This window comes from Sander lucioperca, chromosome 12 (genome assembly GCF_008315115.2).
Source record: "Sander lucioperca isolate FBNREF2018 chromosome 12, SLUC_FBN_1.2, whole genome shotgun sequence".
In the NCBI taxonomy this organism is placed as follows: domain Eukaryota; kingdom Metazoa; phylum Chordata; class Actinopteri; order Perciformes; family Percidae; genus Sander; species Sander lucioperca.
This window is the reverse complement of record NC_050184.1, coordinates 36,557,182-36,570,239: the sequence shown is the minus strand read 5'-3', so window position 1 is coordinate 36,570,239 and position 13,058 is coordinate 36,557,182. Positions and strand designations below refer to the sequence as shown.

Here is a 13,058-nt window from a genome sequence, read left to right as displayed (position 1 = left end):
CTCTGGTGAGCCAACACTGCGAGGGGTCCACCACATGGAAGCCTGCTGGCAAATTTGACAAGATGATCTCTGCAAGGGGGCTCAATGATTGTGACATCATTCCCGACCTCTGCTAGAGGGCTGTTTTCTGACTGTGGCAGAGCCAGCTGCATCAGGGGGGCTACAGCTGCCAGTGTCAAGGCAGACACTATGAGAGTGGCTTGTGATGCATCACAGAGAGGCTGATCAAGGCTTTGTTGTGCTGGTAAACCACTTACTACTGGCCTGACTGCAGCTGCGGCGTTGTAACAGTTGTCAGGTGGCAGGATTAACCTCACAAGCAATGCTAAAGTAATTACAGAGACACAAGTGTCCTGGTTCCTGCAGGCGTCATGAGGTTATAACATGTTCTTTATGCTACTCAAGGTAATGAAGCAGGTGCAAAAACACATTTTTAAATAACAAAGAACAAAACTTACCCATTCCCCAGATCATCAATATCATCATCATCATCATCATCATCATCATTATTATCATCATCCTCGTTTGGGGTCTTCCTGTCGAGGTTGCTGTTGCTGAGGTAATCTCCCTTCAGGAGGGACGGATCCGAGTCGTCCAGTGCTTCGATGAGTTGGATACGAGCAGTGTGGCTAATCCGGAGAGGGATGTCTGACTGGGTGTTACCTGTGGACGGAGCTTCACCAGCCTGCAGACGGGGGCTGGCTTGACCCTGGCGCCATGACAACGGAGAGGAGCGATTTGATAGACTGGAAATTGAGAATGCAGCAGCTTCATCGCTGTCGTAGCACATGGTCCCCTCCACACAGCTGTGGTATGAAAAATAGGATATGTTTTAGGGTTTCTTAAGAAATATTCACAGCAATGTGCTCTTCTGAAGGGTTGAAAGGTTCAGCACAGTTTTAACAGACAGGAAGTGAATGTCTATCTTCCATTTCCTCATTTTTAAGAGTTTAGGATGTGCTTCCCCCATCCAATCATCTCTCCTCCTGTCCCAACCCTAAATCCTCTTCTCTCAAAGGGACCTCAGTGTATAAGGCCGTGTAGTGATTTTAAGGATTATTGGTTTCCAGGTGTGTGCAGTGTGCCCTTGTATATTTGTAAACACATACATGCCTTTATGTTCCTCTGTGACCTGCATAGCACTTCATGCCGGCGCACATTTGTGTGAGTAGAAAAACCAGCATCACTAACATCACAATATCACAATGTCATTCATTCCCTGTGCTGAAGCAGCACGGCACATTACTGCTTAGTGCTTAGGGTGAAAATGATGAGCATTAGCATAATAAAAGTTACTGGCTCTCAAAGTGTTTGACAGTTTGTGCATTTGCCTGCATTAAAATTAATCTTGTCTGCAGGATACAGAATCATCTGAACAAAAACCATCAATGGAGAGACATTTTCAAATGAAATGCTTAACCACTAACATAAAACAGGCAGGGAAGACGTGGCGAGAGGATGAGAGAGAGGATGCTACCCATCTTGTTAAAATGGATTTTTACAGACTTTCTGCTTGTTATGCATTTAGTATATATCATGGAAAGTATGTGTAGACAAAACAATTCCCTTGCTTGCCAATCCATTTGTTTAATTCATGCAAATCTCACACTCTAAACACTCGTTCTTCACAGGAAATATTACATCTTGTTTGCACAGGAAACTTGCACCGACAGGCTGTAGGCCTTAAAGCAGAATATGTCTTCAGGGACAGCGGGAGTGATTCAAGGTTATTACAGTAAGATAAAAGTATGAATGGCAAAGGAAATGTATTCCAGCAGGGAACCATCTGCTGATTTGCTCTTCATGTAGGGAGCTCCCACTGAGGGACAGAGAGAGGATACATGGCAGGAGACGCACGGACAGGCAGACAGAGGGGAAGCTCTCAAGGACAAAAACTGAAGATGCGCTGAATGCAATAAGAATCGGTGAATGAAAGACAGTAGCAGTGGGAGGGAGAGGACACACGAATGCTCACATACACTTACTCACAGCATTATTGCATGTCTTGTGTGTATGAATACAAGTCATGAGTTTGCATTGGCAGGGTCGGCTTTGAAGTCAGCTTTGAGCTAATCCTGCTTCAGTTCCGTATTAACCGATGTAGAGGGAGAGCAGGCGGAAAATGACAGACTAATGGCTACTGGTCTATCAGGAATACTGATATTGATCTGAGAGCCCATAGGCAGTTAACCACCACACCCCAACACACAGTTAGCAATGTCAATAAGAATCTGCCCATCTCAACTGCTGTTCTCTTTTAATGTTTTTTTTTTCCTTCTTCTTTGTGTGTGTGTGTGTGTGTGTGTGTGTGTGTGTGTGTGTGTGTGTGTGTGTGTGTGTTTGTGTGTGTGTGTGTGTGTGGCTGACCTGTGGCTAAGCTGCACTCCTCTCAGGCTGGTCATGGTTTCCTCCAGGTTCTGTCGAAGGTCCAGAACATTTTGGACTGTCCTCTTCCTCTGGGACTCTGGGTCTGCACACATGCATACACACAAACGCACAAACACACAAGCAAACAAACACAAAGGGATATTTTTAGAAATGAAATGTCATGTTACATTAGTGGATGACAAAAAACATTCACAAATATATATTGGTACAGATGCACATGGAGTTAATAATAATAAATACACTGTAAAGAAATGACCAAATATGAGTTGATACTGTTAATGATGATCATGGATGTTTCCTCTATTGGCTATGCTCAAATAACCATGCAGACTGATACTCATATCAGTTCAGTCCCCACACACAGTGACCAACTAAACAACCCTGAAACAGGGTACAACAGGAAAACAGGCGAAAATAATAAAAACCTCACAAGGAAAAGACATAAAAGAGGTAACAGTTGTTACAGTTGTTTTTCCAGATGGCAGTAGAGCAAACTAAATTAAATATGATGGCAGACAGACCGACACAACCACAGAGTAGACCTTTAAGACCAGACAGGTCTCACACTCCAATATTATCCAGCCAGTGCACAGTCACATCACCTGCCATCTGTCTGGAGCCCTCTTTCCCTCCTCTCCAACCACGCTCAGTCACAATGCCCTGGTGCCCGCTCAATGCACTGTGCCCCTTTGCCCCTCGCTCTCAGAATAAACCAAAAGGCTTTCTCACTTAAATCCACCAGGGAACACATTGGCATTTCTAATATTCTGTAATCTGCTCAGATTGGGCTATGTATATTCACGCTGGGCTATCTAGCCATACTGCTTCATACGTCTGTGTGTCTACAGACAACGCCCCCTGTGGATTGGAAGATTGGATTTGGATGCAATATAAGAACCAAAGTGGTTCAACCACTTAGTGATACAGACACCCTGTATTCATGCTCAGGAAACAGAACAAGTTTCAGTTTACAGTTTTTATATCAAAACATGTCAATCTGAGAGCTTGATATGGGGTCCCACTCCAAGTTTTTGTTGCTATCACATACATTTCATAGGGGTCAGACCTGAGACTGAAAACCAGGAAGACTCTACACGTCATCCTCTATCATATATATTCTCACATAGACAGTAAACTAGTTTAGGACACCGAAGCTGCATCTCATGACCTCGACCCTTGCTCTCTGTGTATTTATGTGTGATGGGGGGGAGGGTGATATAAGAGTTATACTGGTAAGATATGGGACAGTTTGTTCACCCCTCAGGTTCAGTTCAATAGACCATTAGAACTGGCCAGCTGACTCCCAAATGAGCACAGCAAGAGATTTGCTATAAAGGAGGAGGAGATGGTACAACAAAAAATATTAAAATAAAGTGTACTTTTACAACCACGACTGTGTTACAAAGTCATTCTTGTCAAAAAAAATACACTGTATCTGAGGTTCATCATTTTTAAGTTTATATATTACTGATTTTCACCTGGATCTCTTGTTTCCACATTCAGAAATTTGCTTTAAAATTGCAAGATAGAACTTTTCACAAAAATTGACAGTAAACAGGGTTTAGCTGTTGTAGTCCACCACTTTGGTCTAAACTGAAATGTCAATGTCACTCAACTATGACATTCATGATCCAATGAATCCTAATGACTTTGGTGATTGATATTTTTGGTGAAATATCTTGACTCTTGCGCCAGGTTCACATTTGTGGTTTTGAGTTAACAGCTCAACATTTGGATGAATTTCTAGGTATGGAAATTAGTTTATACATTTATGTCACCCTCAGGATGAATTGTAACAACTCTGGTGATCCCCTGACTTTTCCTCTAGCGCCATCATCATGTAAAAAATGTCTCCATTAATTTGGTTCATGAGCAAATATCTGCAAAACTACATTCCCATCAGCCTCAGTTGTACTGTGTTTTATTCTCATTAGCAAATGCTAGCACGCTAACATGCTAAACTAAGATGGTGAACATGCTGGCATTAGTATTTAGCTCAAAGCCCAGCAGTGCCTCTATTCATCATGGCTGTAGACTCTTTGTCTTGTTAAATATTTAACATAAATTCCATTTTTATATACTGAGCCCCTGGAAAAACATATTACTGAAGAAGTCTTCTAACACATATGACCCTGAAAACACTCAACCCTTCCTCCCACACAGACCCCATTCACAGCCACCCCTCCTATGAATCAGTCCAGCTGGCTAGTAAGGAGGAGAAAGGGGAGAGACCTTTCTAATGAGTGAGGAGGGCAAATCATGAGCTGCCAGAGGTGTCAATCTCAACAACAGCTGCAGACTAAGCACTGTGCTCACATACACACATATGTATATGCACGGTGGGTCTGCTCATATGCACATACTCACCAACACACTGAGAAACAACACATGCACCAGACCTGATTTATAAAGCTGGATTGATTTCTCCTAAAGAGAATGGCCCCATAGACAATTGATTAGGTAGCCCTGGGGACAGGCAGCTCAGCGGAGAGATGATGAAGTCGTTGTGATCCAACCTTCTGCCGCTCACACACAGACACACACATTCACACAGCGTGCAAATGTTTCATAACAAAAAGAATTACGTAAAATATAACTTTGTTCTACTGGTGGTACACACAAGAAAGGTAGTGATGTACAGTGTTAAACAATTCAAAGCTGTAAAGAGCCACATTTAAGCTTTAAAATGTTATTTATTCTAATCTGTTTATACAAAGGTTTAATGGGAACAAAGAACCCCTTAAACATGCAAACACAGACAAAGTCTGACACACTCAGCCACACGCAGGCTTTAAATTGGCTGATTTTAATTACCCTAAACGTGAGCTTTGTTTAACATCGGCGTCAAATTGATTAGATACGGTCTGCATGATTGTGCATGTGTCTGTGTGTATATGTATGTGTGTGTGAGTGTCTGTAAAAGACTTCCTGTCCTGCCTCTGCCCTGGCCCTGTTGGTCCCAGCTGGCATGGGGAGGGGGTGTGGTGGTGGCGATGGGGGAATTAGGGATGCAAATATCCCTGTCAGCCCTGGAAGCTCCCCAGGGGTGCAGATGAATTACACTGATCTGGTTTAAACTGAGTGTGTGTGTGTGTGTGTGTGTGTGTGTGTGTGTGTGTGTGTGTGTGTGTGTGTGTGTAGAAGTGCCTCTGTGCATGTCCATATATGTGTTGGGACGGGTGCGCTCCACCTGCCTCATCTCAATACAGTTGTGAACATAAACTCTAGCTCTGAAGAGGCTGCCAAACTAGTTGAGGAGCCTTTTATAATGGCCCACTCAGACTCTTGGAATGAGAGTCAGCAAGTTAAAGTGAGAGTGTTATTGTAAGTGCGTGCATGTACTGCATGTGCAGGACAACCTCTGCATCCTAATGAAAGTCTGCTCTCAGACAAACCAAAGAGACATAAATACTTCAAAGAAGCAAAGGAAATAGAACGTTGGAAGTTTAAAGGATGAAAGAAAGAGGGCATTTTAATTTGGTCTATTCTTCCTACTTCACAACAAGAGTGCATATGGCAAGACAACATAACTGTACAATGGCAATAAAGTGAAGCACTGCCTTTTCAATCTGTCTGTGTGTGTGTGTGTGTGTGTGTGTGTGTGTGTGTGTGTGTGTGTGTGTGTGTGTGTGTGTGTGTGTGGTCAGGTCACAAGCCCATTAAACAGAATAGCTGGCTTTTGAATTAGCAGCAATGTTAAGGAGCTTGTTTTTGAATCCACAAGACAGCAAAGCTTAGGCAGATGTTCACATGGTGCTCAAGACTGATGGTGTTTTTAATAGTCTTTGGACAACAATGGACATCTGTGGCACAAAAAAATAAGCTATATGAGGCATTGGCTACACAGGCAATACTTGTTGGTGGGATAAATTCATTTTTGTTTTTTGGTCTTTTCATGGGATTAGTTGACAATAAGAGACAAATATTCAATATTGCCAAAAGCAGAGTAGGTAGAGAGAGTTTCATGACGTGGATGTCTGGTGGCTACTTGTCTAGCAGACAGTGAAAAAATAAGAGAGTGAAATTGCTGTCCACTTGGTTTCCTCTCTTGGGTCACTTGACTCTCCTCTCCATTAGAAAGAAGAAAAAACTCCCCAAAGACACACTAATGTCTCTGTCCTTTCAGGAGTAGTCTGCCATTGTGTGTGTGTGTGTGTGTTTGTGCAGTAACTTTGCATCCTTCTTTGACAGTCTGTTTCTGTGCGGTGACTGTACATGCTTGTTCATCCATCTGCCTGCACATGAGTGTGTGTCTTTACCAGCGAGAGGTACAGTTTTGCAGCATATGAATATAGGTTTGAGTAATTGCTCCTGTTTCTATTCTTTCCTTCCTTCCCTCCAGAGTTCATTTGTCCCTGTCCTGTCCACGTGTGTGCACATATGTTAGTGTCACCGTAACACTCCTCTGGCTACAGTACCCTTATCGCATGACAGATGTGTGTGGTTGAGCATCGCTGCTACTGCATCATAAAAGGTCTGGACCTCCTCTGGCGATGTGTTAGTCTTTAAAATAGTCCTACACTTCCAAAGTGTTTTATACAGCATTCCTGACAAGTGACATAAAAATCAGGATGCTAGTAAATTCTTTGTGGTTTTTGTTATTGTTCAAGTTTTTACGTCATGCTCTGTTTGACATTATTTCTTTAAGGCATGGTGGCAAAAAATTAGCATAGTGTGGCCAGACTAATTTGTATTTGTATTTATTTATTTATAAAAGACAACACACATTAATCAACATTTCTGTAAATGTGCCAGTGTTAGCCAGCCGGCTAATTTTCAACTATAGTCCTTCGCAAATGCGTATCAGTCTGAACTTCTCAGTTCATTTTTGATATCCAAGAGGTGTTTTCAACTGTGCAGACCAAAATGCCTCTGGACTCAATTGAATAGACCTACAACCAATCATAGCAACAAAATGTGACCTACACCAATTAGAGCAATGAAACAACATAGCTCTAAGCGACACATGCAAGTTGGGGCGGTGCTTTGTCTGTTCTGAAGCAGGAAAAACATGGCGGCCGAGTCACAAACTTTCTCAAATTACAGCTAAAAGCGAGAAATAAGCAAAACAGTAACAGCATCTTGAATCATATATTTGCATATTTCTGTCCGACCTCGACCGGAGAGAGTAGTAACCAAGCCTGACCCGAACCCAACAGGCATTCTGTTTTTAAAGCACTGAGTTTGTGTTACATGAATATATACCGCTTGAAATTAGCTGTCCTGCGTTCATGCGTTGTCACATAGCCCGAAAGAGACAGTAGGTCCATCATTTTTATTTACACTATTTCATGAAGAAGAACTTGAAGATGGTCTGGGAATGTGAACAGGTGCATGAGTTCTGGAATGAAACAACATCAATAATATCTGATGTGATAGGATGTTGAATACTGACCCGATTGTTTTGTTACTTAATGATGACTCTAAATTACACCAGCTTGGGAGACAGAGGAGGATTTGGCTAGCTGGCTCAACCGCAACCAAGAAAATGATAGCTCAACGCTGGCTCCCCCCCCTCACTCGCTTTGTATAAAACAGTGGTTGATGTATTTTCTGGACATAGTTATGCTTGAGCTCTCTACAGCAAGGATTAACAAAGCTAAATCATCAACTATCAAGCTATGGGAAAGCTTAAGCAGCACAAATATCAGACTTAAAGATGCAGTAGGTAAGACTTATAAAACTAACTTTCTGTCATATTTGCTCAAACTGACCCTATGTTCCAGTAGAACTACATAAAGCAGGTAATAAAAAAAAAAAAAATCCAGCTCCTCTGGCACCACCTACAGCCTGTAGTGCGATTTGCAAAAATTCACCGCTTCCTGTTCAGATGCACCAATCAGGGCCAGGGGGGGTGTCTAACTGCGTGTCAATCACTGCTCAGGCACACGCATTCATTCTCCTTTGTGGGGAGAGGGGCTTAGGGGACCGTTTGGGCTTTAGCAGAAAGGGGGGAGGGACTGAGAAGTTGTCAATGTTCAAATTCTTTGGCTAAGTCCTGGATCTTCACAATCCTACCTACAGCACCTTTAATGACCTCAACCCCACAAGAATTAGAGGAGAGTGATTAGGCAAGGTTTGTTTGTTTGTTTTTGTTTTCCTCGAGAACGCAGAGGGTGGGGGGTGGGAGAGGGTTTTTGTTCTTGTTCAATTTGTTTATCTGTTCTGTGTACCATCTGCTATTACCTGTCACACGTTGTGTAATTTGTTTTGTATGTCTGAAGGTGGCAATAAAAAAAGTTGATCGGAAAAAAAAGAAGAACTTGAAGCATATCAGGTAGGCCGAACCCGACCCAAGCCCGAACATCATTTGTAAAAAAAAAAAAAAAGAATTGCCCAAACCCGATGGGTCTGGCCACGTATCAACACTCTAATATACCTGTCACAATGTGTATATGAACCTGCTTAGCTACTCAAATGGTTCATTATTTTGTAATTTGTTTGACATGACCATTAAGTATAATATTCCTTGTCTTCTCTTTTTCTGTCGTCTGTCTTCACTCAGAGTAGCATCACAGCCCTCTGCTGACCTCAGACAGTTTGCAAAACAGGAAGCATTACAACATACAGCCATTCCTGCACATCTGGACAAGGCGGACAAACACACACTAATGCACCAAAATGTGCACAAACACACGTGCACTACGTTTATCCGCTTCACCAGGATGTCGCAACAGGATATTAGACCCTTGAAGATAATATCTGATATGTGACATGAGCGGTTAATGAGCATATCGGAGCACAAACAACACTGCATCTGTGTACACTATATTTGAACAGTTGTTGGCTTAAATGCAAAGAATGCTCACATGATTGGTGTGTCAATGCACAAGCGTGAAAAAGAAGATATTGAGAGATAGTCAGTGGTGGTTTGGGGCAGCTGACTGTGTCGAAATCCATTTAAAATTGGAAACCCTTATGTAAGGCTGAGTAGATTCCATAACAGAACCAGAAAGGATGAGCAACACACTGACTGCCTTAGAAACACAGACATGTGGGCAGACAGATGCAAATATTACTAATACATCCAAGATCCTCTGTGCAGCATTTAGCACAGAGTTAAAACCTTTAAACTTCTCTCTCTTATCCTCTCAGCCCAGATCTCCACAGTTCTAAAACCTGGCTCTGAACGTTGACCCCAAACACAAACATACACACATAAACACACTCGCCATATCTCCTTAACCACAGCCCTATCTGCTTAGAAGTCAGAGCGCTATCTGCTTAGAGGGTAGGATGAGGAAGCTTTAAGAGACTTAAGAGGAGTTTACTTTCTCAGAAAAGAAGGTTAAGACCTCGCCAAGGTAACAACCAATGAACATATCACCTCTAGTCCTCCTGATTAGGTTTAGACACAAAGAGGAATATGTGTGTGTGTGTGTGTGTGTGTGTGTGTGTGTGTGTGTGCGTTTGTGCGTGTTTATTCCTCTGTGCCGAGGTGGACTGGAGCAGGTTAAACGTGTGCTTTGACAGTACAAATATAAAGGCACAATCTGAAACACACACATCACACATAAACACACATGGTACGCAGATGAGGCTGTCAAAAAGAGATCACCTGAGGGAAAAAAATCAATCAGTTTGATGGATGTGCGTGTGTTGTTTGTTCGTGTGGCATCATGAAACCTCAAATATATCTAGAGTTTTCAGCAGTATCTCTTGTGCCTTCTGTGTATGCTTGAAAACTCTATATTCTAAATTCTAAATACAGACTGAGCCACACGCACATTCAGCTGGTACACAGCCACACACTTACACACATGCTGCATAAACCCAGCAACGAGCCAAGGCAGACCATAATGTGTGGCAATGTTTGGGTGTATTTTTGTTCAAGAGAGTTGTTTCCTGTGGAACTGTATTTTACGATGTGCTTAAACCCAGCTGCAGCTCTGCTCTCACATGTCAGACAGACAGTCTGCACTCTGTGTTGCACTGTCAATTGGGTGATGGATGAGGCAGTAGAACTGATGACAGCAAGTAAGCAAGTAACTACACTGAAATTTTACAAAATGAATTATTTTCTCAGTTAATCGATAGGTACAATAAAAATGGTGAAAAAGCTGAAGGGGACAAGACAACTGTCTTGTTTTGTCTGACCAACAGTCAAAAAGATATTCAGTTTACTCTCATACAAGATTAAAACCACAAAACATTGAGAAACTGGAACCAGAGAATTTTAGCATCGTTTCTTAAAATGATCGATCTAAAATAGTTGCCAGTTAATTATTAATTAATCGAAATTAATCGCATACATAATTAACGGTGCCTGAACTGATACCTTTTAAGAAAGTAAAAAAAGAAAAGAAAAAAAAGGGTACTAAACAACAGTTGGTGACATTAAAGAACGGCTTGTTCATTGCTAAGGCCATATGGTCAAAATTAAATGATTTAATAATAATGTATAACAATAACAATAACTTATTTCACTAGTAAATTGCTGTTGAACGACATTTACAACTTCAAATGCACCACAAAGCTGCAGTTTACCAGTTTCATTGAACGCACCATCTGTGTTGTTTCTCCGACAGCAGCTGCAGATAGAGGGTTTTCACCGACGTCACGTTCTGGGTGGTAACCTGGATGCGGATCCTGGATCCATGTTGGAGGCACTCAGTGTAAACAACTGAATGGAGTAATGGAGTATTGTGCACTTTGGATGCTTTAATACTTTATATCTAAACAACAGAAAAGCTCATCAAAACGCGTCCAAGATGCAAAGGCATGGAAGGACTTAGACCACAAAAAAGGCGCGATATTTTGAGAAATTACAGTTTACTGGCGGTGCAGATCCCTACAAGTTGGCTCCCTCTTCTTGGATCCATGGCGACCCGGTGATTCTTCCTTCAGTTGCATATCCCGATATAGTCAACTACCTGGTTTTCTCGCCTAGCCCATACACAGCGGAAGACCTTAAATCCTACAAAAGTTTGGAGGCCTATAACCAGATGGTGTGTGGATGGGTGAGGGAGACGCAGTACCAAGTCATTAACGACCATTGTGTTGTGAAGGCCTGAGTAAGTAATGCAATAACGTCTTTAATCAACCTAACCTTAACTGTATGATATCATTGCGATACTCAAGGTGTAGCCAAGTGACTCTCAATCGTTTATTTTCATTTCAAAGACCGAACAAGACAGATTTTTCCCTCGTAGATCCTGGTTGAGCTTTGCCAACCACAAGCGCCTCCTTTCCTCTGATAACTTCTGGCATTCCTCGCCCTGGTTTTTAATAACTTTTGAAAGTCGATAATATTCCAAATGTTTTTCTTGGTCTGACCTATTGGTACAACCTAAAACACGGCAATAATTAACCATTTTCCTTGACGTCGTTCGGGATCTACTTCTGTGCCTGTGCTTTGTTGTGATGCGGAGTACCTCCAACATGGCGACTTCGGGTCTGATGACGCGTCGTGAAAACCCTCTATTGTTACATACCAGTGTTGAATCCTCTACAGTAACATACAGACAAACTTTACACCGTTTAGCGTTAGCTGTCAGCATTTTAACCGTGTTTAATCCAGCTACTAGCTAGCAGTAGGCTAACGTTAGCTGCTGTTGAGTGTAGTGTTAACTAGCTACCGGTAGGCTAACGTTAGCTGCTGTTGCGTATAGTGTTAACTAGCTAGCGGTAGGCTAACGTTAGCTGCTGTTGAGTATAGTGTTAACCATAGACTGTATATAAGAATGGACCAACAGATCCCGTTGCTCTGGACGGAGACCAGTGAAGGCCTTTAGAAGCACTTTTCTGGTGAGCGCTGAGCGTTACTGCGCAGCCTCCAACTGAGAGAACCGATGTAAATGTGACGTGAGCAACGTGTCTGAAAGTTGTAAGTCTTCTGGTAGCTGTGCCAAGAGAAATCTCAATCATTCCGAATCTTGCAGAGAAGGAGAGCGTAGGTATATGTAAGGAGATAATGTGGACACAGGCTAATTATTGCTAACTAAAATGCTAGTTAACATTAGTAATTACACTTAAACAGCTAATGTAAGTCCAAACTGCCTGCGAGCTTCTCCTGTACTATAGGGTAATTCCTCTACTATGCGACAGTAAGTCCCGTGGTTATGACACAATCGTTAGCCTATTTTTACAAAAACGTATACTACGAAGCCATAACGTGATGTACAAGGTAATGGAGCCTTTTATACATTGTCGTGTTTCTTTAGAAATAAACAATGGACAAATAAAATCTTTAAACGCTTCAGATGTAAAGTTATTCGCGGTCAAAGTGACGTCAAAATGAATGGCAGTCAATGGAATGCTAACGTCGGGTGATCGCTTTGTAGCATCAAAATGGCGCCATAGGAGATTCGAGCTCTGAGGCGAAGCTTACCCCCTTGGTGTTAACTAGCGTCACATGCAGCGGTGTTTGTGTTTCCTGTAATGACTGTTTCAGAGCATCAGAGAGAAGCGCAGACATATCAGTGGCACCAGATTTTCGTCTGTATGCAAACGTCAATATAGAATGGATTAATCTGCGTTAATTTTTTTAACGCGTTATTTTTTCTCAGATTAATTAATCGAAATTGACAGCCCTAATATTTATAGTTAAACAAATAGGATCAGCAGAGGTGTTCCCAGGTAACGTCTCTGATTGCTTCTTGTTGTTGGTTTAGCTTGGACCTACACCATTGACACTGCATTAGCGCTATCACTGATGTAAGCTAACCACT

The 13,058-nt window shown here is 42.1% G+C and overlaps 1 protein-coding gene across 12 annotated transcripts in view; it reads right to left on the bottom strand.

The window, feature by feature from the left end:
- The window catches only part of LOC116058557 (neuron navigator 1-like), a 90,128-nt gene that overhangs the window by 52,690 nt on the left and 24,380 nt on the right, over positions 1-13,058 (bottom strand). For all 12 annotated transcript variants that reach the window (XM_031311428.2, XM_036008308.1, XM_031311431.2 and 9 more), the window contains 2 exons: positions 2,368-2,470; positions 459-806 (listed from right to left, as the gene is read on the bottom strand). In XM_031311428.2, the coding sequence (XP_031167288.1) occupies positions 459-806; positions 2,368-2,470 (451 nt within the window). The remainder of the gene's footprint in view (positions 1-458; positions 807-2,367; positions 2,471-13,058) is intronic.